Source organism: Physeter macrocephalus, chromosome 15 (genome assembly GCF_002837175.3).
Source record: "Physeter macrocephalus isolate SW-GA chromosome 15, ASM283717v5, whole genome shotgun sequence".
Taxonomy (NCBI): domain Eukaryota; kingdom Metazoa; phylum Chordata; class Mammalia; order Artiodactyla; family Physeteridae; genus Physeter; species Physeter macrocephalus.
In genome coordinates, this window is record NC_041228.1 from 14,159,943 (window position 1) to 14,186,419 (window position 26,477).

The 26,477-nt window shown below is 39.8% G+C and overlaps 2 protein-coding genes across 16 annotated transcripts in view; one reads left to right on the top strand and one right to left on the bottom strand.

Annotated features, from left to right (window-relative positions):
• The window catches only part of NSMCE2 (NSE2 (MMS21) homolog, SMC5-SMC6 complex SUMO ligase), a 232,010-nt gene extending 219,644 nt beyond the window's left edge, over positions 1–12,366 (bottom strand). For 5 of the 14 annotated variants that reach the window (XR_008619526.1, XR_008619527.1, XR_008619528.1 and 2 more), the window contains exons 1-2: positions 12,264–12,363; positions 4,827–4,997 (exon numbers count right to left, since the gene is read on the bottom strand). Coding sequence is in view for 8 of the 14 variants with exons in the window: in XM_007127774.4 (XP_007127836.1) it covers positions 4,827–4,983 (157 nt within the window). In the remaining 6 variants the exon portion in view is untranslated. Of the gene's footprint in view, positions 1–4,826; positions 4,998–12,263 lie in introns of all 14 variants that reach the window. The other 9 variants (XM_055091293.1, XM_055091294.1, XM_055091295.1 and 6 more) reach the window with 5 other exon arrangements.
• Positions 12,367–12,463: 97 nt separating this feature from the next.
• Positions 12,464–26,477, top strand: part of WASHC5 (WASH complex subunit 5) — a 53,161-nt gene continuing 39,147 nt past the window's right edge. Inside the window, exons 1-8 of one of the 2 annotated variants that reach the window (XM_007127778.4) lie at positions 12,472–12,607; positions 15,935–16,136; positions 17,951–18,261; positions 18,898–19,043; positions 19,728–19,812; positions 20,430–20,530; positions 22,593–22,785; positions 25,062–25,214. In XM_007127778.4, the coding sequence (XP_007127840.2) occupies positions 18,076–18,261; positions 18,898–19,043; positions 19,728–19,812; positions 20,430–20,530; positions 22,593–22,785; positions 25,062–25,214 (864 nt within the window). In that variant the 5' untranslated portion in view covers positions 12,472–12,607; positions 15,935–16,136; positions 17,951–18,075. Of the gene's footprint in view, positions 12,608–15,934; positions 16,137–17,950; positions 18,262–18,897; positions 19,044–19,727; positions 19,813–20,429; positions 20,531–22,592; positions 22,786–25,061; positions 25,215–26,477 lie in introns of both variants that reach the window. The other variant, XM_028500662.2, reaches the window with a different exon arrangement.

Consider the following 26,477-nt stretch of genomic DNA (forward strand, 5'->3'; position numbering starts at 1 on the left):
AAAATTCAGTTGCTTAAAGATGATGTTGATACCTCCAGCTCTGATAAATTAGGTCAGTACATTCTGCTTAAGAAGACAGAAAAGTACATAATAAACTTTAAAATCTGAAAAATAAGCTCCGGTTATCTGAAAAATCTCCTAACGTAACAAATTTCATTTCCCAGTTAGTTCAAATAAAGAATTACTAGAATACCAATAAATTTAGAGAAGAACGAATAGATAGGGTGGCAGCAAGAGTCTAATTGCCCAGATACCATATGCTGTAACGTAACATGGGGAAAGGTGATAATTTCAAATATGCTAGAAAGTTGAATAGGGACAAGCACCTGTACAGGAATATGCAACCAACAGGAAACAAAACAGAACACATCACCACCCAAGTTCTTGGCAGCAGGAATCCCCTCCACCAATAATTTAATAATATAGTGACAAGAGAATTGCAGTGCAAAGTGAGAAAATGATCCCTAAGTGATTGTTACCACCTATTCTGTCAAAATTCAATTCTAATTTGTGATGAAACTGGGCAACCCAAAAGGTCAACAGAAAGTGTGTCTAATCTTATAAGGCTAAGAAGAAAAGGGAATATTTCTGCTCTGAAGATAGTTCATGGACTTTCCCACTTGCTCTTCTGCACTTTAATTTCTCCCAGTCCATGGACTATTGCCCAAGAAAATAGTCAACTCAAATGCAAACCAAATGACTAAACGATAGCTAACATTTACTGAGCACTTATTAAGTATTAATGACTGCTCTATGTAATTTATAAGTATTATCTCATTTAATCCCCACAATAATGCCATTTACAAATCAGAAATCTAAAACAGAGGTTACAAAACTTGTCCAAGGACACAAAAATAATAAGTGATGGAGCTGGGACAAGAACCCAGGCATTCTGTACACAAAGCTCTGCACTCTTACGTTACACTATCCTGCCTATATCACAATGTAGGGGCATAATATAAGATACAAAGCACACAAATCGAACCCTCTTCACCTCAACTATAATATCTTAGTTGAACTTACTTTTTCCACCTGAGCTACTGAAATAACTTCATTAGCTACTTGAGGTATCTCCATCCTCTATAGCATCCTCAGTATTGCCATGAGGTTATCTTTCTAGACCTGGATCTTGCCACATTCCTCCTCTACTTTAAACCATCCAATAATAAAGTCCTAACTTCTTTCAGGACCTTAATGTTCAATGTTTAGGCCCTCAGTGTTCACTTAATGTTCGAATAGCATGTATATGTCTTGCTTCCCAGCTAAACTGTAAACAACCTGAAGGAAGAAACCTTTATTAATCATTGTAGTGTTGGCTAACATGAATTACTGATTTAGCTGCATGCAAACCAAAAGCCTTAAATAGACTCCAACTCATCCACCCTTGTTCCCCTCTTCACATCACAGGCCCTTCTTCTAAGCTCTGACCCTTAAATTTCTAATTGCTGGCTATACTTTTTGATAGTTATTGAATAAACACTACGCTAAGAGCACTCTGCATATACTATCTTATTTAACTCCAACAACCTTATAAAATGGGCATTTTTATCTCTATTTCACAGATAAAAAATTAGAAGTTCAAAGAAATTACCTATCTTTGAGCAAGTTATAGAACTAAAGCTGGAACTGGGACTAGAGCCCATATCAGGCTGATTCCAAGTCCTGAAATTAAGTAGCAATATTGGCTCTGTCTCCTAAAAGTCTTTCATCTACTGTTAGAGGCCGAGTTACTTTCAAATTTACTTAAATACCAGGCGTTTTTCTACTCTCTGGGTCCTCAGACGGCACCTCAGTCGGGCGTCACATGAAAACTGCTCTCCTAACAAGCTCTAGCTCTATTACTCCAGTGGGGGTCATCCTAGGCATCCTCTCTGTAGGGAGTTTCTCCTGTCACCAAAGTCCTTCTCATAAGCACTCCAATTCAGGTTCATAAGCAGTTCTCAGGATGTGGTCCCCAAGACCCTTCCACGAGGTCCACAGGGTCAAAACTATTTTTATAATAATTGTCAGACCTGCAACAGAGACCACATGGCCCACAAAACTGAAAACATTTGCTATCTGACCCCTTATGGAAAAACTTTGCCAATCCCTGCTTTACAGCATGAATCTTTCAAAAAACGATGCTTATATTTCTTTTTAAATGAAACAGATGTTGCATTTTGCATCAAATATACTTCTTATTAAAAAAAAAAACAAAAATGAACTCTGTATCAAACATACTAAGAAGCTTTCAAAGCAAATCCTGAAAAAAACTGACTACAATCCTCCAGGTTATGTACCAGCTCTTCTTTCTTATGATTTAAGATCTTATTATGAGTTTACCCAGGACTACCTACCAAAGCCGAATATCCATCACCATCAAAAAGAGACTACAGGGCTTCCCCTGGTGGCACAGTGGTTGGGGGTCCGCCTGTCGATGCAGGGGACAGCAGGGGACACGGGTTCGTGCCCCGGTCCGGGAAGATCCCACATGCCACGGAGCGGCTGGGCCCGTGAGCCATGGCCGCTGAGCCTGCGCGTCCAGAGCCTGTGCTCCGCAACGGGGGAGGCCACAGCAGTGAGAGGCCCGCGTACCGCAAAAAAAAAAAAAAAAAGAGACTACAAATCAGCCTGGACAGGGGTAAGACCTTTAGAGGCCACCCACTAAAGATGATGGGTGACTTCTGCTGCCAGCTGTGAATGAATATCTAGTATGGAACTGGCCTTCCTGCCATGAGTGACTATAAGGCTGGACAAAATATATGAAGCAACTGCTTTCAGGCAGTGGGACAACAGGCAGAGCAGAACTGGGATGCCTGCAAAAAGGAAAGCAAGTGAGGTAAGTCCTCCAATTGCCCTCTTCCTTGCACGACGGAGGAGGAATCTCAGAGGAGCACAGCAGTCTTAAAGGACTGAGAAGACAGAGACTGGAGTTCAGGCGGGACAGCAGCAGGCGTTTTGCAGGACAGAGCCCTGGGAGGGGCATGCAGAGAGAGCCCTTGAGGGATCTGCACAGAGATCCCCTGGAGTCTGATGCTGGATCCTAAGCTGCTGAGGAACAACTGCTGGGAGCTGTGAAGTGAACAATTCCCAGAATTCACGCAGGACTGGAAGCCATTCAAATTCCATCCAGCAGAGTAGAGCTTTTCCCTTGAACTCTCTGGGCAATCAACAGAGACTCCAGAAAGAGCAAGCTTTGTAACAAGGCTAAATTAGCCCTAAAGTAAAGCTACACTAGACCTGCCCTAACGAAGTTTAACAACAAGCCTGGGATGGAGCAGCCTAACCCACAAATTACTTAGCTGCCAACCAAAACAAAGGTCAATACTCTTTAAAGGAAGATGACAAAATCCAAAAACTCAACAACATAATACACACAAGTGGCAACAGAGATGACAGAATTAGCAGACAAGGGTATGAAAATAGCTATTGTAAATACGCTCCATGTGCTCAAGCATACAGAGGAAAACATGAGCATAATGAAGAGAGAAATAAGGTTCCATTTAATTCTTTCTCATGTCTTCTAAAGCTGAAAAACCCAGTCTCTGAAATTAAAAATTCCCCAGATAGATTTAGTCAATTAGACACTTGAGAAGACAGGACTAATGAACTTGAAGACACAGCAAAAGAAACTATTCATACTAAAGTCAGAGAGAAAAAAAGACGTGAAAAAAATCACCAGAGCCTCAGTGACTTATGAGACATTACCAAGCAGCCTAACATACATGTAATTAGAGCCTCAGAAGGAGAAGAGAGGGGAGAGAAATAGCAGCAGAATTTTTTTCCAAATTTGATCAAAACTGTAAGCCTACAAATCCAAAGCTCGAAGAACACCAGACAGAACAAAGAAAATCACACCAAGGCACATCACAATCAAATTGCTGAAAAACAGTGATATTAAAAGAAAAACAAAAAGATTATGTTGCTCCCCTGCTTCCATATATAATATAAAATAAAAACAAATTTGACCCAAACAAAGCAAATAACATCTTTCTAGATCTTCTCATCAAAAAATTGTGGTCAAGCTCAGCAAAACTGAACTTTTCTCTTTTTTTGTAGAGGCCTTCCTTTACCAGTACTCCTAGCATCAGCTTAGTCTGTCTATTGAGTAATTAAGCATGAACAAAATATAGTTAAATTACTGGAAAATAACTATCATAATGCTGTATACTGTACAGTTCACAAATGTCACATACTTTTTTTTTTTTTTTGGCTGTGTTGGGTCTTTGTTGCTGGATGCAGGCTTTCTCTAGTTGCGGCGAGCAGAGGCTACTCTTCGTTGCAGTGCGCGGGCTTCTCATTGCGGTGGCTTCTCTTTTTGTGGAGCACGTGCTCTAGGCACTCAGGCTTCAGCAGCTGCGGTATGTGGGCTCAGTAGTTGTGGCTCGCAGGCTCTAGACTGCAGGCTTAGTAGTTGTGAAGCACGGGCTTAGCTGCTCAGCAGCATGTGGAATCTTCCCGGACCAGGGATCGAACCCATGTCTCCCGCATTGGCAGGCGAATTCTTAACCACTGCGCCACCAGGGAAGTCCCACAAATGTCACGTACTTTTGATTGTATGTTCCTTGAGGTCAGATACCTTCATGTTTCAGCCCATAAATTTCTAGTGCAGTCTCTAGTGGCTCATGGGGGTTTGAACACATACGAATGAGTCAATCTCATCTTATCCGCAGTACATCACTATGTGGTATGTAAAACAAGATGAGAAAACAGATGCCCAGAGGGATTAAATGATTGTCCCAAGGTTACCCAAAAGGTGAGCAGTATCTTGCATCCCTAGAGCAATGCCACCACTCAGGGTTACATCAAAATAGACACAAAAGAAATAAATTTTAATTATTACTTACTCTGAGTTTCCACAAGATCCAAAGCAACACTAGAAGCTGTGTCCATTCCAGAGCTGATACAGGACTGGAAGTTTTTCAAGGAGGAGAGTGCAGATTCTACACCACTGAAGGATATAAAACCAGTTGAACCTGAACTTGAAGTGGAACGCCCTGGCATCTTGAAATTATTACCTAAGTTTTCAAACACAATGAAATAAAATTTATGAATAAGAATAATAACTGCATAGGAAAACAGAACCACTATAAACATCCATATGAATGTATCCAATATCCCACAAGTGCTACACAATTATCTGCATTCTATATCACTTGAAAGGATATCAAAGCATTGTCCCATCATCTGGGCCACCAAACACAATAGATGAATTTTCAATATATAAAGAAGATGTACTTCAATATATAAAGGAGGGAGAACACCCTCTTCCAAAAGATTCCCTGATTCTCTAAAGAATTCAACAGCACAGCTCCTAAAAACCTAAAACATAAGTGTGTCAGAAAAAGTACACTGCTCATATAAAGCATTCTTCCAAAAAAATGAAAATACTAGCAATAAAATAGTTTAATAAGGGAGAATTTTGAAAACCTGTAATTTTTAACTTATCTGACACATACACATATTGAATTCTGAAAACTGTAAGAAAACTTTTATTTCTGACAGTTCCTCTGGGTTCTAAGATTTATAGACTTGGTGAGATCCCAGATTCTGTTTCAGAAAAAAACAGAATTTGTCTGTAAATTCTTATCTTCTGTTAGCTCACCCACGTAACAGTTTCAATTATTATCTTCATATTAAAACTCTCCCTAATCTGTATCTTCAACCACCAACTCTTTAAGCTTTTGACTACTTACATAAAGCTCCCTACAAAAAGACATCTTTGCTTAATTCACAAACCACCTGAAATTCAGTCCGCTGAAACCATCCAGACAAGTGGAGAGAATTTACACAGGCTTAGAGGAAAGGCTGTATGGTAGCAAAAAAGGTATTTTCTCAGAGTCATACTGATACAGCATGAATTCAGGTTCTGCCACTGTACTGCTGAGTGACCATGGACAGACTGCTTAACTGTCTCTGAGCTGTATCTGTGGCCCTTCCAATCCTCTCCACTGCCACCATGTTTACCTCACAACTGGATTACTACAGTAGTTTCTCAATTATTGGTCCCTTTTCATTAAATTCATCCATTCATTCAACAAATAGGCCTGTCAATCATTAGATTCATTAAAAACTACACAGGGTATAAAAAGGGAAGGTCACAGAGAAGATGTTTAAGATGTTAATTTCTATTTTTGAGGTGTTAGTCTACTACAAACATCCACAATACAACTCATCATCAATTCAAATCATTCAATTAACAAATATTCAGTAAGTATTTTTTGGAACATAGCATAGAGGGTCTTAATGAAGGATAAAGGTCCAGTAGACCTGGGGACTTTATCTGTTTTTTTTCTTTAAATGATCTTAAAAATCAAGACCTGAAGCAAATATGGCAAAATGTTACAGATGTTAAAATCCAGATGATGGAACAAGGGTTCTCATGTTATCTTCTGGGAGTTTCTGTGGTGTTAAAATTTCACACTGAGAGAGAGAAGACATGACTGTGTATATGAATGAAAAACCAATAATGACAAGGGGAGAAGCAGGGGGTGGGTGGGAAGAATTGGGAGATTCGAGAAGACATGACTGTGTATATGAATGAAAAACCAATAATGACAAGGGGAGAAGCAGGGGGTGGGTGGGAAGAATTGGGAGATTGGGATTGACATATATACACTAATATGTATAAAGTAGATAACTAATGAGAAACTGCTGTATAGCACAGGGAACTCTACTTCACTGTACAGTAGAAACTATCATGACATTGTAAAACAACTATATCCCAATAAAAAATAAATAAAAAAAAACAACAGTAATGGTGTTTTGAATATGTGTGTTTTGGTGAGACAGTATTTATTTACAATCTCACTTTATTACACCAAACAAGTTGGGATGGTTAACACAATATAAACACAAACATATGCAATAAGATGGAAAATATGTAAATTCATAAAAATCAGGATCAAAAAACAGATTAAAGGGAAAACCAAGTACATGAGAAAATTTAGAATGTAATCATATAAGCTTTAGGATTCTTTATGATTCTACACAGCACTATATTTGTAAATACAAATTTGGCTATGAGATTTCCTGACAAGCAAAACAAAAACTGAAAATAACAGAATTCTCTTTCTCCATAAAGTAAGCCAAGAACTCAAGAAAAGTAAGGCTTTCCATGGCAATCCAGGCAGCATGGATCATCACGTATGAGATAATAAGAGTCATATTGAAAAATGTCCTTAATAATATTCTTACGATGCAGCAATAATAAGCTTCTGAGGACTGTTTCTTAGATTATGCCTCAGGGTAAGCTAAGGATAGGACACTTGTATGTGGCAGATTCCAGCTCAGTGCCCACCAAACCCATTTCCTCTTCAACCTGCTCGTACAGCTAGACCACAGTTTGCAGCCTTCCTTGCAGTTAGGTGTGGCAGTATAATTGAATTCAAGGCAGTGAAACAGAAGCCATTTCCAGGCCCCATCCGTGAAAACGGCACTCTATCTCCACACTCTTTCCCATTTGTCAGCTTGAAACAGGCAAGCAGTGACCTTAGAAGCCACATACTGAAGACAGAGAACCACCAAATGGAAGGAGCCTAGGTTCCTACTTCACTGCTTAGAGGAAAACTGCCCACCAATCAGGCTCCATGCATGAAAGAAATAAAAAACTTCAATTGTGCAAAGCCATTTAGATTTGGGGGTATACCTATTACACCAACTGTTACTCAAAAAACACAATCCTGCAAAGATCAAACTATACGGTTCAAGTATTCAGTTTTCTAGTCAATCTTGATTCTAGTGTAAGTCTAAATTGTCTAGAGCAGCACTGTCTAATAGAACTTTCTGCCATGACAAAAATTTTCTATAATCTGCATTGTCCAATACAGAAGCTATTAGGCACGTGTGACTATTGATTAGCAGTGATTACTGAGAGTCATAATAGCATGACTATTGATGTGATTAGCGTGACTGAGGAATTGAGTTTTAAATTTTATTTAATTTTAATCAATTTAAATTTAAATAGCCATATTGGAAGTCAACTACACTTTTAAAAAATAATAGTAACATACATCTACATGCATTAAAACAGATTTAGAAATCTTTTTATATTGATAACCAAAACTTAATAAAAAAAAGAAACTTATTCTTGGTACATACTTACATTCATTAATCAGTTTATTAGCCATATCTGTCTTTAATACTATGACACCAGTATTTTTCTGAAGATATATTATCTCAATCTGGTCTTATTATTTTAATTTTTTATAGAATTTCCTGCGATCCTCTTCAAAATTGCATGTCATGCTTATGTGAAACTGTTGACACCTTCAAATGACTCTTCTCTGAAGACCATGATTTTTTTTAAATTGAGAAACACTACAGGTGCCAGGGAACCTGGTAATCTCCGAAGTAATGCTTCTAAATGGAGAATATTTTCTATTCTAATTTTTGAAATAGATATATGTAAATATTTCATCACTAATATTTTTACATACTGTCTTTTTGCCTCTTTTCAAGCAACTCTGTTCAACAAATATTTTTATAAAACCAAATTTATCAAATAAGTTGCCTATTTATTATTCTTGTCAATGCTTTGCTATATTAAAATAATGCAAAATCAAAAAAAATTTTAAATAGCCACATGTGCCTAATGGCTACTGCATTGGATAGCACTGTTCTGGAAACACAATTATCAAAGTGTATACACACACACACACACATACACACACACACCAGGGGGTAAGCCAGACGGAGTAAAGCCACAGTATGAACATGATATATCTTCCTGGGATATTAATTTTACTTAAAGATAACATGAAACACGTTTATATGAAAAATAAACATTAGTTACACTATAGAGTAGAATATGGAGGTGATACTAGTAGGGGTTAATCACTAAAAACTCTAGTAGGGGTTAAACACTGTAGCCTCTGGAGCCAGACTACATGAGTTCGAAGCCTGATTTTGCCAATTAAGTAGCTGAATAACTTTAGGCAAGTTATTTAACCTCTCAATGCTTCACTTTTCCTTTCTGAAACATGGGCATGATCCAGTGCCGACTTCAAGGATTACTGGGAGGACTGAATGAGTTCATACGTATAACAAAACACTCAGAATAATGTCTGGCATATAATCTTTTAAAATGAGAGCAAATATTACCATTTAGTTAATCATACAACACTGTGAGCAGCAATACAGAATAGCGCATAAGTGAACGGACCGTGGACACGAATGCCTGGAAATTCCACCTCGTCCACCCCACTTAAAACTGCATCTCTCTGGTTGAGTTGCTTAACTTCTCTATCTTCGGTTTGCTCCCGTGTAAAAAGGAGATAAGCACATCTGTCTCACAGCATTATTGTAAGAATAAGTTAAATTTTTTAAAATAAATTTATTTATTTATTTTTGGCTGCGTTGGGTCTTCAACGCTGTGCACGGGCTTTCTCTAGTTGCGGTGAGTGGGGGTTACTCTTCGTTGTGGTGCGCGGGCTTCTCATTGCAGTGGCTTCTCATGTTGCAGAGCACGGGCTCTAGAGCGCAGGCTCAGTAGTTGTGGCACGCGGGCTCAGTAGTTGTGGAGCAGGGGCTTAGTTGCTCAGCAGCATGTGGGATCTTCCCGGACCAGGGCTCGAACCCACGTTCCCTGCATTGGCAGGCTGATTCTTAATCACTGCGCCACAGGGAAGTCCCCTAAATTAAATTTTGTAGTTTTCTCAAACTTGTCTGATCTTAAGAATCAGTTGAAATACTTACTAAAAATAGTTATTAATGGATACTATCTCAGACCTATTGAATCAGTCTCTAGTGGACACTGAGGAAACTCTATTTTTATGAAGCACCCCAAATAATTCAAGTATGGAGAACACTGAGGTAACTTTGTCCCCCCCCAATTTATGTTTACCCTAACTCCCAATGTGATGATATATAGAGATGGAGCCTTTGGGAGTTGATTAAGTTTAAGTGAGGGGGGAGCCCTCATGATGGGATTAGTGTCATTAGAAGAGGAAGAGACACCAGGGTTTGCTCTCTCTGTCCACCATGTAAAGATACAGTAAGGTGGCTGTCTAGAAACCAGGAAGAGAGCCCTCACCAGTATCCAACCATACCAGCACCATGGTCCCCAACTTCCAGTCTCCAAATCTGTGAGAAATAAATTTCTGTTGCTTAAGCCACCAGTTTATGGTATTTTTTTAATAGCAGCCTGAGCTGACTAAGACACAATGTATATAAGGATTAATATAATCCAGGATAAATGGAAAGTGTCTACTACATGGTAGCCATCCTTATTATATGAATGCAAAATTCACATTACTCCAATGAAACTTTACACTTGCAGAGAGGTGGGGAAAACATCCGTCTGTTAATTCTGCACTCTCAAGAGGAATGACTCAGATCGAGAAGCAAAGAGAATGGCTGGAGGCGAAAGATGGACTAAACGTACTTTTCCCTATTTCTCCCACTAAGTACAGCTAAGTACATAATTCACAGGGCAGCCCTCCACAGCAAAGAATTATTTGGCACCAAATGTCAATAGTGCAGTGGTTGAGAAACCCTGGTTTAAACTAACCCCCTTTGAAGCCTTCCCCAGGGAACTATGACTGTTTTGTTCTCTGTACCTGTGGTCTCAAAGAAAGTTTAAAACAAGGTTATGCACTTCCTGAGCTTTTCCCTAGCATGTTATGTTGCCTTCCCTAACAGGCCTCGTCTTTGTCTGTTGGTGCCACTGTAACAAAATACCAGACGCAATAACGTATAAACGACAGAAACATTTCTCACAGTTCTGGAGGTTGGGGAGTCCAAGGTCAAGGCACCAGCATAGTCGCATTCTGGTGAAGGCCCTCTTCCGGTGATTCATGGCCAGGGCCTTCTAGCTCTGTGTCTTCACATGGTAGAAGGGGCAAGGGAGCTCTCTGGAGCCTCTTTTATAAAGGTATTAAGCCTACTAGGAGGGCTCCATCCTCATGACCTAAGCTCTTCCCAAAGGCTCTACCTCTTAATACCATCACACTGGCTTTAGGAATTCAACATATGAATTGGGGGGTGGGGGTAGGAGGAGGACACAAACATTCAGACCAGAGCAGGTCTATAAGATTCTCTGTAGGTGAGGCCAATTATTAGCTAATGTAAAAATAAAAATACTCCTCTCATCTTTCTGTACAAGTGGTAATCACAGAATAAATAATTTAGATACTGTGCTGACCTCCTTTAAATCCACAGGGCCCTATACAAGTTCAGCCATAGCTGTATCTTCTTTTTCAATACACAAGGTTACATCTTTATGAAGCCCTCTCAGTTGCTTGTTCTCTCCTTCATGCTACCACTATCCACCCCCCCTCTCTCCCCCTCTCCCCCAGCCATAGCTGTATCTTCTTTTTCAATACGCAAGGGTACATCTTTATGAAGCCCTCTCAGTTGCCTGTTCTCTCCTTCACGCTACCACTATGTCTCTCTCTCTCTCTCTCTCTCTCTCTCTCTCTCTCTCTCTACCTCTTCCCTGCAACCCCGTTCTATTTTAAAAACCATCATAACTACTTGCTCCCGTATCTGCCACTCTTTCACCCTGGGAGCAACTTAAACTAGAATTCTGACAGATTCCACATAACATAGAACAGCTCCTCACACAAAATAGGTGACCAATAAAGATTTGGGAGTTACATCAATAACAGAAACCACCATTTCTAGGTTCCCTATAGCAAGCCATAAACTGGTTCCCCTACAATACCATCGTTCTCATTATCGTTAATCCTCACAACCATTTATAGGAGAGAAAAGGAAACTGACGCCCAGAGAGTTTATTTAAACGAACTGCCCAAGGCCCTGCCTTGAAAGCCGGCTCAAACCAGATTTATTTAGATCAAGAATTCGTGATCTCACACTACTATATATAAAATGGACAAAACAAGGTCCTACTGTATAGCACGGGAAAGTATATTCAATATCTTAATAACCTATAAAGGAAAATAATCTGAAAAGGAATATATATATATATACACAATTACCTGAATCTCTCTCTCTCTCTATATATATATAATTATACATATATATTTATCTGAATCACTTTGCTGTACACCTGAAATTAACACATTGTAAATCAACTATATTTCAATAAAAAATAAAAAAAGAAATCGTGATCTTTGCCCCACACACATAGCGCCCAAGGATGGAGAGATGGCGTCTTGGAGAGGGAGGTAAACCGCCCCAGCCTCATTGCTGTGGCGTGAAAAGAACCAGGACCATAACACAGGTCCACAGACCGTAGCTCGGGGCACCGGCGGAGAGCCCGAGAAGGAGGCAACACCCCCTATCATCCTCCCCATCGCCATGCCCCGCTCTTGCCTTACCTGGCTGCCCGATGTAGCTCCGTCTGGCTGCGCCCGTACTTCCCACACCAGGACCCCCAACTACTTCCTAACTCCCTTCCCCTGTCGCTGAAACGGCTAGCGCGTGCTTAGGCGTCATCAGTCGTCGCCGGCGAACGGTCACATGACGCCCCGCCCCGCTCTCCGCCCCTTTGTCATGTGACGGCCGAGGGAACCCGGGGCGGAAGCTGGGGTCCGGCCGGCTCTGGATAAGGGCTGCGGGTAGAAGGGGACCCCTGCGGAGACGGAGGGGTGCGGGCCGGGGAGCTGACTCCGCGCGCGACCACCGGCCCTGCGCGTGCGCCCTGGCGCGGCCCGGGTGACAGGTGAGTAGGGGCGGTGTGCGCGCGCCCCCTCCTTCACGTCCTCCGTCCCCTCCCCCGCCCCAGGGCTGGGCCGCGCTGGCCGTGGTGGGGCCTTCTGCGGCTTGGGGTGGGGTCTGGATGGGGGAGCCTGGCGTGGAGGACTGAGGGTTTTCCTGGAGCTGCTGCTGCAGTCCAGGCTCTGCATCTTCTCCACTCAGGTGGAAACAATTTTCCACACCTCTTTGGCGCTTTAGTAAGTGATGTTCAGCTGCTTAGTCTGCATCTGATCCTTCCAAGTTTCCGGGAGCAGTGCTCTGTGGACGTCGTTATTTCTCCATTTACTCTCCAGAAACCTGAGTGGTTGGTGGAAGCTTTTACGGTCTGACGGACCCGGGTTTGAATTTCAGTTCTACCACGGGCTGTGAGTTTGGGCAAGTCATTGCTCTTCTCTGCATCTTAATTCCCTCACCTATGACATGCCAAAGTCCTTTGGATTTCAAAAAATAGTTTCGAGGGTCCTAATTTGTCTGTGGTCGTACAGTTAAAAAAACTAAAAAACACAGAGCCGGTAATGGAACCGGGTCTCCTGATTGATTCCAAGTGTGTGGAGCTTCCTCCAGCCTAGGTGATGCTGGGAGAAGGGGGAGAGAGAGGCTTTACTGCCTTTGCCCACAACAGGGAACACCTTCCGGTTTTTCTTCTTTCTTTTTCGGGATTCTCAGACTAGAGTGATTAGGCTCATTTTAAAACTTTTCTGGAAGAGATATGCCGGTCACTTTTGATCAACAACCACTATAGTTTGTTCCTGGTAACGGATTGGTGGAGACCAGTGCTTCCTTCTTTATGGAACTGAGGTTTTATAAAAGGATTAAAATAGATCAATCTTCTTTTGTCCTCTGAGTAGGATAAAGAGTGGTTCTTCCCAGGGCAATTTAATTTTCAGAATTCAGTCTGTACTCATTGGGTAATTGGTATGATGTTGCCATGCTTTATTCTTGAAAGCATGTTGTCTTTTGTCTAGGATTACTTTCCAAACTAAAAATCATAATTCCGTATCAAATTCTTGAAAGTGAAGTTACAACCACTTTTCTGGGTGCCTTGTAAAAACAAAACTAGGAAATTGAGTGGGATCTCTGGGTTCATTGCATGTCAAATAGTAAGAGAGCCTCTACTGAGAAAGCTGGTCTTTATGAGTTGTCTTCATCCCTAGCACCAGCAGAACCTCTAAAAGGAAGATTTGTTGGGGGCGGGGGAGAGATGAACTGGGAGATTAGGATTGACATATATACACTAATATGTATAACATAGATAACTAATGAGAACCTGCTGTATAGTGCAGGGAATTCTACTCAGTGCTCTGTGGTGACCTAAATGGGAAGAAAATCCAAAAAAGAGGGAATAGGGGATATATGTATACATATAGCTGAGTCACTTCTCTGAACAGTTGAAACTAACACAACATTGTAAAGCAACTATACCCCTATTTAAAAAAAAAAAGGGAAGATTTAATATGCTTCTTCTACCATGTTTATTTGCATCTCATTCTAGAGTGATTTTTTTTTTTTTAATCTCAACTAAGTCTTAACATCTTCTATAAAGCCACCTACCTCTGAGTTCACTGCAACATGATTAGGCATCTTTAATTATGCTTCTTAGATTCTGTTCTTTAGGACCAGTTTTTCAGCCAACAATTAGGCTATTTACCAAAGACTTTAGCCAAATAATATTTTGAAAGTTGCCTGCAGTGTAACTCTTAGGTAAAAAGGATTAAAATAAGACTTGGACACACAAGAATTTTGACTTAAGTCATTATCCCAGGCCTAAGTCTCCCTGACCACGTGCGTGCAGGCGCCGAGTCTGTCTGTTTGTTGGGAAAGAAGGCAGGTCATGTTGCCTTGCTTTAAGCTGTTTTCTCTTTCGCCACATTGTCTGTCCTATCTTGGTGTCCAAATGGTAGCAGTTAGACCTGTTCATCATAGCCTGCCCTCCTCTGAATTGAGTCTAAAGTTTCATTCTGCTGAGACCTGGGTTAGTTTAGTGGTCTTCAGAGGACTTCAGGTGACTTTTGTTCTTTTTCCTTTGTTTTCTCACGTCTTATTTTCCAAGGCAGGCCGTTTCAGTGGGAAAAATGGAATGAAATTATCTGAAATTCAGCCTGTTAGAGATCAATGTGGCTTAACAAGCAAGCATCACAGAGAAAACTGAACAGACTTGTTACTAATTTATGCCTTAATGTGTATTATACACAACCCTCATGAGAGAGAGTTCTGGACAACTGTAGTGGCTTCTCAGTAATCTCTGCTATGGGATCCAACTCCACCTCCGCTATCTCTGCTTCTGTCCCTTAGTACTTACTTGTAACCCCTTCCTGGAATGCCCTTCTCTTAGATCACTATCGGTAAACTAACAAAGTACCCTCAAACCTAGTGGCTATAAAACAATAAGCATTTATTGTCTTATTAACGTTTGTGGTCAGGAATCAGCTATGTGGCTTAGCTGGGTGCCTTTGGCTCAGGGGCTCTTGGGAGGTTGCTGTGCTGTGAACACAAACTGGGGTTGGGGGAATCCATTTTCCAGCTCACTCAAGTGGTGGTTGGCAGACTTCTCCATCGTCCCAAGGGCTCCTCCACAGGGCTGTCTCACAACCTGACAACTTGCTTCTCCCAAGACACACACGCTGGAAAGGGCTCCCAAGCCAGAAGTCACAGTCTTTTTTGCAATCTCATTTCAGAAATGGTATCTTTCACATCTACCATATTCCCTTCTTTAGATGGGAGACAGTAAGTCGCACTCAGGGAATGAATAGGAAGGTGGAGGTCGTTGGGGACGATCTTAGAGGCTATAGATACCCTTACTGCTTGCTCCCTCACTTGCTTCTGGTCTCTGCTCAAATATCATCTTACCAGAGAGCCTTTTACAAACTCCTGTATGTAAAGTAACACACGCTCCATCCCTTTGTCATGCTTTTCTTTACAGCGTTATCAAAGCCTGACATGTAATATGTTTATTTATCTCTTTCCCACTCCCAATAGTATGTAGGCTTCATGAGAGCAGGAACTTAGTTGTGTTTGCTACGGTAGCCTCAGGTCCTAAAATAGTGCTTGGCACATAGTAGGCACTGGGTAGATATTTGTTGAATAAGTGAATCTGTATCATTGGAAATGCTTTCACCTGCATGTAATCCAGAACCCAATTAACATTAGGTAAACCATAAAAGCAGTCCATTTAACAAGGATTACAGAGGTAGGTAGTGCCACAGTTGAATCAAGGAATCAGTAACATCAATAAGAGTTTAGATTCTTGCCTTCCACACCACAGTCTGCAGGTTCTTGGCATTTTTTCTCTTAGGCCTGTTACCTCATGGTCTCAAGGTGGCTACTGCAACTTCAGGCATCAAATATTCATTGGACCACACTCAATGGCAAGAAGAAGGGGGATAGCCAGAGCAACAAGAGAAATTTCTCTTGACGTGCTTCTCTCCTTGTAGCTGGAGGAAAAAAGATATTTCCAGAAGTTCTCCCATAGACTTCTTCTACCTCATCGGTCAAAAGTGAGTCACATGTCTAACCTGGCTTCAAGGGAGGGAAAGTGAGGATCTGACTATTCTGTCCTCTAGAGTAAGAAAGGAGTAGGTGAGTGGGAAGTACTGTTGAGGAGCCAGCAGTTGCCGCCACAACATCCCAGTAAATGAAGACATTTCCAAATTGTGAATCAATGATAGAACTTTCCAAAAGGAAAAAAGAAAACCCTTAAGGGTTATACAGAGCTTCCAGGTAATAGATACCTACAGTAGGTGGCTCATCACGTGGGTGAACTTTAAAAATGTGTGACAGGCATTGAGGAATGTTTTGCTGTGGCTACAAAGGAAGTCAAAAGTCTTTCCACGTTCTGGTTTCACGTACAATGAGGGCTTCATTATTTGAGTCTCTGAACTTAGACCACATATGAAAATAAAAGGTGGCATTGATGTAAACATCTTAATAAACTGACCACTTGTGACATTAGTCCTCATTCAGATATCCTTGTCCAAAACTCTATTCGGTCAGTAAATTCTTACTTTTCTTACTTTTTGGTCAGTCTTTTTTTTTTTTTTGGCCAGGCCATGCAGCATGTGGGGATCTTAGTTCCCCAAGCAGGGATCGAACCCGTGCCCCCTGCACTGGGAGCACAGAGTCTTAACCATGGGACTGCCAGGGAGGTCCCTTGGTCAGTTTTCTTAATTGTTGACATCATGTTGATAGAGCAGGATCCCAATGCCAAGTGAAAGTGCAAATGTTGGGAAGTCACAGGCCTTTATGAAGTTGAAAAATAATTCAGGCTTCCATGAAGTTCACAAATGGTGACCTAGCTAAATTAACAATTAAAGGAGAGAAATGCAACAAAGATGATGACACAATTAACACTTCAAAAGATAATGAGGTGAAAAAGAATTGGGAGGCCCTTTGGAAAAATGAATGATGCCTTGGAAATTTTTTGCAAAAATTACCCATTTAAAAATCATACTATGAAAGACAGCTGTGGAGTACAAAACATTGTATTATCGAAATCACGATTTGATGAAGTCAGCTTTTGACTCGTTCTTGGTTTGTCCATTGAGTACAGAGTTTCTGCAATTCTACTCTCAATGTTGTTAAGCATAAAACTTATTGTCAGAAGTTTTGATGATATCATTTGAAGATACATTCCTAATCAGAACTTCTCCACTGCTTAGTATGAAATAGTTGTCCTTACTTTTAGAGTCACCCTGTCACATTTCTCAGGCATATATTAGTCTCAATAACAGGACCTCCCATACTTGACATATGAAAAAAACCTTTTTTTTCTTTTTTGTTTTGGCTGTGCCGCGCAGCTTGTGGGATCTTAGTTTCCCAACCAGGGATTGAACCCAGGCCCTCAGCAGTAAAATCACGGAGTCCTAACCACTGGACTGCCAGGGAATTCCCTGAAAAAAACATTTTTAAAGGTTGTTCCCTCATCTAATTCTAGTAGATTTTAGGACATAGTTATCTTTTCCCAAAGGTAAAAGAAGTGGTACAATTCCTGTAAGGAAAATTTAATAATCTGTTCCCAATTTAGGGCACCTTGGAACCTTCTCACAAGCTCAGGGATCAGCTACATCAAGTCTTTTCTCATGGAGAGAAATGAATAAAGCGTTGAGAAAGACGGCAAGAGTAGCAATTTAGCAAAGTCCCTCTACAAGGAAAACATGAAGAGTGGAAAATAAATGCCCTCCCTCCATATCAGAACTCATTATGTGTTATAATTTTTTTTCAGTGAGTTTGGAAGAAAAATATTGTGTGTCTGTTTCACACGGTTCCTAAAAAAAATGGAGATTTTCATACTTTTTTTTTTTTTTGGATACAGGTCCTTTAATGGAGCGGCCAGTGTATCTGCAGACCTGGTTTCATCTGATGATTTACAGACCCCAGCTCTGAAGCCAGTTACACATTTCCCTGTGGCCAGGCACAGAGTAGCTGATTATCCTCACGATGTTGGACTTTTTGGCTGAGAATAACCTCTGTGGCCAAGCAATCCTAAGGATTGTTTCCTGTGGCAATGCCATCATTGCTGAACTTCTGAGGCTCTCTGAGTTTATTCCTGCTGTATTCAGGTTAAAAGACCGAGCGGATCAACAGAAATATGGAGATATCATATTTGATTTCAGCTATTTTAAGGTAATCTTCCTCAACAGCTTTTCTTACCAGTCTTTTCTACAAAAGCATGCTTTCTTTGGAAACCAGGAGACTCTGAGAGGTTAAGTAATTATGAAGAAGAAGTTAAAAAGAAAAGCTTTTCAACCAAATTTCGTATCAGCTAACTTTAAAATAATATAAACATACTGTGTGGAAGCCCTAACACAATATAATCAAATTTTAAAAAGATAACTTTGGTATAATGTATTTCACATTGAAGTACCCCACACTTAAAAGCATGTCAATTGTGGTTGCAATTCAAGTCCATTTCTTTCAAAGGGATTTTATATCTATGCTTCTGATATCTTCATTACTTTCTGTTCCTCTGCTCTCAATTTTTTTTTTTTTTTTTTTTTTTTTTTTTTTTTGTGGTACGCGGGCCTCACACTGTTGTGGCCTCTCCCGTTGCGGGGGACAGACCGGGGCGCGAACCCGGCTCCCCTGCATCGACAGGCGGACGCGCAACCACTGCACCACCAGGGAAGCCCTCAATTTTTGATATCCCTTTTGAGGCATAAGAACAAATTTTTAAAAGACTGTTTTGAAATTGTTACCAATAATTCTGTTGGTTTGTGACTCTTTTCTTGATGTTTCACATAAATGTGTTTTTCTTCTTAGGGTCCAGAATTATGGGAAAGCAAACTGGAAGCTAAGCCAGAGCTACAGGATTTAGATGAAGAGTTTCGGGAAAACAACACAGAAATTGTGACCAGATTTTATTTAGCATTTCAAAGTGTGCATAAATATATTGTAGACTTAAACAGGTATTGACTAATTTAGTCATAGCTTATTTTGATAGTAAATAGTGGAGAGGGAGAAGGGATGGACTAGAACGTGTATATCTTTCTGAGTTACTGAGAAATTTACTAGCTTATACCGTGGATAATTGTCTTTTCCTTCCTGTGGCACTAGTCATCTTAAATATTTTAGAGTTTTAATATAATTTCCTGCTCTTTTTAAGTATTATAATCGTCTTGCTTTGAACCAAGTCAGTTGGCTTTCAATCTTGATCCTAATTTAGTTTATTATATATGAGAAGTGAAAAAAAAAAGGAACTTATTTTTGTAGCGTTGGTAACCATAGCCTTCCTTCTTATCCCTGACCAGACAATATTGTCTTCCTTCTAGCCCTTAAGAATTCATTACTCATTAGCTTTTAAACTAACTAGTCCATGTTTTTATGCCATTATTCCCAAGATATCTGTAATTCATAAATCAGGACTATGGAATATTCCTTTTACTTAGAATGGCCATAAAGAGTCTGTGGCCCTGATCACTATGAGTTCCTGCTCACAAATCTTTTCCTAAGAGCATGAATGGCCACAAACTATTTGAAGGCCAGAATGCCTGGTATCTTGCCTAATCTTTTAAAAATCTTTACTGTCCTTCTTCAAAGATATTAACATTTTTATTATCAATGAATAACTTGCTCTGGGGTTTCATTTCTAGATATCTAGATGATCTCAATGAAGGTGTTTATATTCAGCAAACATTAGAAACGGTGCTTCTCAATGAAGATGGAAAACAACTTCTAGTAAGTAGTAGTGACCATTTAAAATTAAAAAATCAAGAATGTCAAACTTAGCGTTACTTTTTTTCCTGTAAGTCACAAATACATACAGTGTATCCTTCTTTAAGGAGAAGCAAAATAAACTGATAATTATCTTCTAACTGGCAGGTCTTTGTCTGAATTTAGAACATAGTAGACTTCGAGCAGAGCTAAAAGTGAATAAAGATTATGTGCAGGTTATGAGCCTCCTCAGTGTAACAATCCTATCTTCTTTATCTTTTGCATCCCAGACATCTAGCCTGGTACCTAGTACCTCATGATCACTTAAGAAATGTTTGTTAAATAAGTAAATGACTTATTATGTATTCATAATATTGGGATTCCATTTTGGTATCCCAAGCAAAATATGAAAAATAGACCAGCTGAAAGATAGTCAGTAAATTAAACTTCATTTAGCATAAACTTTTCAAAGCTCATTCTGTACAGAAGTTGAGAACCCTTTGGGGGGAACCTGCATTCTCCTTGTAATAGAAAGTTTTTAGGAGGAACCAGAGCAGAGTGCTCCTTTTACACATTATCAGCTTCACTCCATAAGCATGTGTACTCCTGTGAACTTGGCTATTGTCTTTTTCTCATCATAGTGTGAAGCACTGTACTTATATGGAGTTATGCTCCTGGTCATCGACCAAAAGATTGAAGGAGAAATCAGAGAGAGAATGCTCGTTTCTTACTATCGATACAGGTATCCCTGGGCTAAGACTACACCCTCCAAAAGCACTGCTATTGGTAAAGTACAGTGTAGGTTTCCATCCTTCTTTTATTGTGAACAGCAGCAATATGATTTAGAATGCAAAAGTGTAAGATTCTTATCACTTCTAAGTATAATACATAATGTAGAAATATAACAATCTGTGTTTCGTATCATCATCATTATAATAGATTATATGTCATATAATCTAGAGTAATTTATTATAGATTATTAGAGATATATAGCTTATCATGTCCATCCTGATACCTCAGTTTTTTTAAAAAGGAAGGTGAATTTTCCTTACCTGAAAGATAAATTTGGGAATTTTGGAAGTCTAATGAATTTTTTTTTTAAGTTTTCAAATACTGCTCCTTGGCAGAAGTAAGGAAATGAATGAGTTTTCTGTTATCATTTTCAGGTTGATACATTTTGAAAAGTTATCATTCAGGGCCAGGTTGAAAGTGAATTCTTACCCATGTATATGTAGAACCAAAAACAGAACAAACAGTAACACACATCCCAACCATGTGTTACATGTGTCTTTACAGAGCTATGACTTCAAGAAGCAGGGTCTTAAAAACAGGACCTACCTTAACCAACTGTGATTTCAGTCCCTAACGTACAGTTTTCAATTTGTTAAATAAGTGAGTCAGAATCTGGATACAAGGTCAATGTCAGAAATTATCAAGATTCGGGGAAGAAACAGTCAATAAACAAGAGTCAGGAACTTGGGCTAAAGATGTGCAGGCTAGAATTAACATTTTCAAACTTACAAATTAGGACAAAATAAATAGGGCGAAAAGGCAGATCCTCAACAGAGGGGGATTGTTTGGAGATGTTGTATTTTCTGCCACATTTGGTACTGTTGCCTTCTCAGCAGTAAATTAGGCTACTCAGCTAGCCTGTTCCTTTAGCTTTATCAGGATGTGAGGAGAGTATCCACCAGCATGCGTAATTCATTCACATCTGTTTGACCATGAGCTGTTTTACCATCCATGTTTTTTAAAATGGGCTATGAATGGTCTTGCCTCTATTTCTGAAGGTACCTGGAAAAACAAAAACAATAAACAACATGAAGAAGAAAAAAATTTGCTAATCAAGCCCAGCTTTGACAATCCTGCTTTGTCCCTTAGGGTATAATGGCTAATTCATTAGAATGTGAGACTCCACTACTGAAGAGACACTGAACAATTACAAGTCAGAGCAGTAGTAAAGGAGATTCTTACATCAGATAGGAGGTCATCTTCAAGTCTAAGATTGAGTCTTTTTGGGGGATTACTACTTCAAGCCACCAGAAAAATCACAGATGTTCTGCTTAAATCTCTGTAGAAGGTACATCTTGCCAAGAAAAACCAGTTGGTATATCCCACTTGAAATTGATAGATTTAAAAAAAATTATTGCTTAAATTTATGAAAATTGGTGCAGGTTCACATTCTTTTTCCACAATTTTGAAATCCAAAGAACTCTGACAAAAATATATGAACATACACACATGCACAACATGCATACAGAGTAACTACGTTGGCGGTAAACCTGACCTAACTTGAAATCTTTTGGAGTCAGCACCTGACTGGAGCAGACATGAGGCTATAGACAGTCTTTATTTATCTCACTTGTGTGAATGTTCATAAATTTTAATGTAGAAATATTAATATATCTTGATCATGGAATGCCATCTAAGACCCTGCTGGAGTATTATATCATACATGATATATATAATCATATTACTTTCTTTTTTTTTTTTTATTACTTTCTTATATTTGAAAAACGCTGTATTCTGAAACAAATCCAGCCCCAAGGAATTTGGGGAAATGGATCATGGACCTTCACATAAAACTGTACATACATACAGGAACCCATCTTATCAGTTTGGTATATTACAACAGGCTTTTTGAAAATATCATTTTGAATTTTAGGGATACAAATTGACCTACAGTCATATCTAAAATTATATAAAGTCAAGTTATACTGAAATTCTTCTGCTTTGCTGGACTTTGCATTTCTAATATATGTGGTTTGTTTGGCCCTTTATTTCCCATTGTGAACATGGCTCAGCGCTGCTCGATCTTCTGCTGATTCGAATATGGATGATATTTGTAAGCTGCTTCGAAGTACAGGTTATTCCAGCCAACCAGGAGCCAAAAGACCACCCAGCTATCCTGAGAGTTACTTCCAGAGGGTGCCTATCAACGAGACCTTCATCAGCATGGTCATCGGTCGGCTAAGATCTGATGATATTTACAACCAGGTGGGGATTAAGTCTATTTTTAAATCTATCTTAATAGTTTAAAAGACTGATTTCGCCTTCCTCCTCAATTGCTCCTTTCTTTTCTCCTTCCTCAAAAGAGTTAAAAGCAGCTAGAAACTATTTGAAACTTTCTGAGTTGTGCCTTGGAATTGTTAAGGAAAGAGGGATATTAATTAGGGCAGAATTAGAGATTTCAAGGAGGAGATGAGATCTGAGCTATATTTAGAAAGAAGATGCATTCTTCTAGGCATTCAGTTAAGAAATGATTGCTGAGTGTGCAGTATGTGGCTGTCCGTGTGCTTGGTGCTGGGGATCCATTGCTGAAGAAGGCAGGCCCTGGTCCCTACTTATAATGAGCTTGTAGCTGAAGAAAGAAGACAGACAAAAGAATTCCAGTAAAGCAAGATGGGTGTTATCTTAGGGGAAGCGCAGAGTGTCCTGAAGCATGTGACAGGGGCAGCAAGATTGCAACAGGTGACAAAGGGGATGATGTCCGGGCAGCCCAGGCAAATGAGGCAGCGTGAACAGGATTGGAAAGGCTCACTTTCCTCTCCGGTATGTGTATCATTCACTCACTCAAAATGGTACCAGAGAAAGTTACCCTTTGACTTCATTTTCCTAAAGAAAACATAATTTTATGTATTATATATATTTTTTCTTACTAGAAGAGAGTAGAGTTGGACCTATGATAACTGGATATCATTTATTACAGAGCACACCTGTTCTGTACAGTTCTTAGGTAGCCTGCTAGTTTTTTGTATGACCATGTTAAGTGTAAATAGTTTTTGGTTGTTATTTGTTTTGTTTGGTTTTTTAAGACAACTCAAAATGAGGAGCTACCTGCAGATATCAGGTCGCCATAATATTTGTTGCCATTTATTGAGAATTCAACATGAACCAGAATCATAGGAGGTTTTTTCCAAATACTGTTTTCTCTATTTTTCACAATAATCTTTCAAAATAGACAGCACTGTCCTCATGTTGCTGTTGAGAAAAATAAGGCTTAGAGAGCTTACATAATTTTCACAGCATCACATAAGTAGGCGGCAGAACCATAATTTGAATGCAGGCCTGTATGGCTTCAAAGCCCACGCTGTTTCTTTACTGCCTCTCGTTAACCCTTCTATTAACCCTTCTGCCTCTTAGACAGTCCATTTTGTCCATGTCTCAAGGCAGTGTGTTTCAATTTTCTCCTTGCCCCGTGACCTCTGTTAACACAGGGGTTGAGCTGTGGTTGTGCTGTGTGTCCACCCCTCTCTCTGCCTTCCACCTCCTCTGTCCCTAGCTGATTGGACCAGGGCCAGTCACTTGACCCAAGATGGATCAGATTCCCTGTCTCCAGGTAATTTGGAATTGGGCCTGAGAAACAATTTCTGGACATGGGTTTACCCACAACATGCAAGACTTGGAGTTTGGGCAGCCTCATTCTGCCATGTGATGGAGAACAGTCTGGAGAGAGAGAAAAGTTGAGCAAACACATCCAGGGGAGAAACAGTGAAGGCTTTCTGGTTCGAAGCTCCAGGCCCATCCCAAGACCTGACCACATTCCTGCCTGTGGGCTCCATGAGACATTGCTGTGTCTGTCCTTGTAATAATTTCCTCCCTTTCTGCTCATGGTCCTCGAGGCGCTCTGTACTGTGTGGAGCCAGAGATTCCTCATACATGAGGCGATGGAGCCCTGGGACTCAGCAGCATATAAAAGACAGAGAAGCAGAACACAGAGCATGCAGACTGAGAAGAGAGAGTGGTGTCTGGGAAACCAAAGGAGGAGAGAATTTCATTCCTTAGAGAATTTAAGTGAGAGTGCTAAAAAGAGTCCATTGAACTAGCTGACTGTGAGGTTATGAGTGGCCTTAGGGAGTTCCATTGAGGTGATGGTGGAGATCAAATGTCCGTGAGCTGAAGAATAAACAGGAAGTGAGAGCACCAGTAAGTGTGGAATCTGTCAGTTCTAAGAGCTTGTCTGTGATGGGAGAGACTCAGAAATGGACAACTAGTGGGAGACACAGGGTTAAATTTTTTTCTTTTTTTAGAGAAAAGAGTTAGAATTGCAGCAGAGTCAAGGATAGTCAAGGGAATGTCATGTGGCTAGAGATAAGAAAGAAGGTCCTGGTTCCCAATGCCATAATCTGAGAATTGTTTCCAGTGCCCAGGATCCTCAAAGGAGACGGACTTTTGAGAGGCTGATGTGTCCTAGAACTAGGTCATTTATTTGGCACATGTAAGTTCAGCTGTTGCTAACATCTGCCTCTCCTGGTCTGGTCTCTGTCTTGCAGGTCTCAGCGTATCCATTGCCAGAACATCGGAGCACAGCTCTGGCAAATCAGGCCGCCATGTTGTATGTAATTCTCTACTTTGAGCCTTCCATTCTTCATACCCATCAAGCAAAAATGAGAGAGATAGTGGATAAATACTTTCCAGATAATTGGGCAAGTATTGCTATTAGTCTTTTTTTTCCTCTATGATAAGCTTGCTGGAGAACTGATTTTTCCATTCTTTTGGCCTGTAATCCAAAGGTCATAATGTTGAAATAATGAAACATAAACTCACTTAAGTAAAATTAATTTAAGCCTGTCGAGAATTTTAGAAATCAGGAAGGAATAAATCAGTCAGTAAAATTTCCTGAAGCTCCCATTTTTTTTTTTTTTTTTTCTTTAAATGGGTAGTCTCAAGGTAAAACCTCGTGTTAAAATGTATCTCGCTTTAGCTACTGAGATTGCAACTAAGTTACATAAGCATTTCTTTATTCTTTTCTATTTTATGAATCTAAGCTAGCAGAATTTATCTGATTTGTCACTTTGTGAATAGGAATTGCACATTTATAGTAAGTTTTATCTATAAGCTAATGTTGATGGGGCCAAGGTTTACATTACTGCAAGGATGTGCTTGTAACTTTTTAAACATTATTTCACTTAAAAATATTAATTCTTAAAGGTTTAAAACTGACATTGTACTTGATATGTATGAAATGTTTTCTTTGCACATAGAGGTTTTAACAAAGTACAGCGAATTGGATCACATTCTCAGGGAGCAGATTTTATTTCACTTCTTACCAGCTATTATGAGGGACCTGAATGAGGAGCTTTACTGGTGAGAAGAGCAGCCTACAATTAGGAGATGATGCTTCCTATCCACAAATGAATCATACCCATGTGCTGGGAGTTGAGTAGCCAAGAGGAAAGTTCTGAGAGTCTGGCTTCGTTTGCCTAAGCTTAACAAAGAGGTTCTGTCCATAATGCTGTACTCAGAAACACTTTTAGTATTAAGGAAGGTCAAAGTCCAATTACATGATACTTACAAGATACATTCCTGAAAAAGCACCCTGGCACACTGAAAATAAAGGAATTTTCAAAAATAAATAAATAAAAGATATGCCAGACAAATGCCAACCAATAAAAAGCTAGTGAGAAAATATTAGACCACAAAGAGTTTTAAAGGAGAATATTAATAGGGATAAAGAGGGATTACATATAATTTTAAAAAGAATAAATGTGAAACACAATGCCACTCTGCTCACAAAAATTTGGGGGACAAGTTTAGTTTGATTTTAAGAGTATAAAGGTGAGATGAAAATGCTTGGGAAAACCACTACTCCAGTCAAAGTGTCTGCTTTTCCTTCCCCTTTCATTTTTGTTCATCTAGGAATCTTACACACAGCAGTTTGAAAGGAAAACCTTGTTTTAGTTATTTTC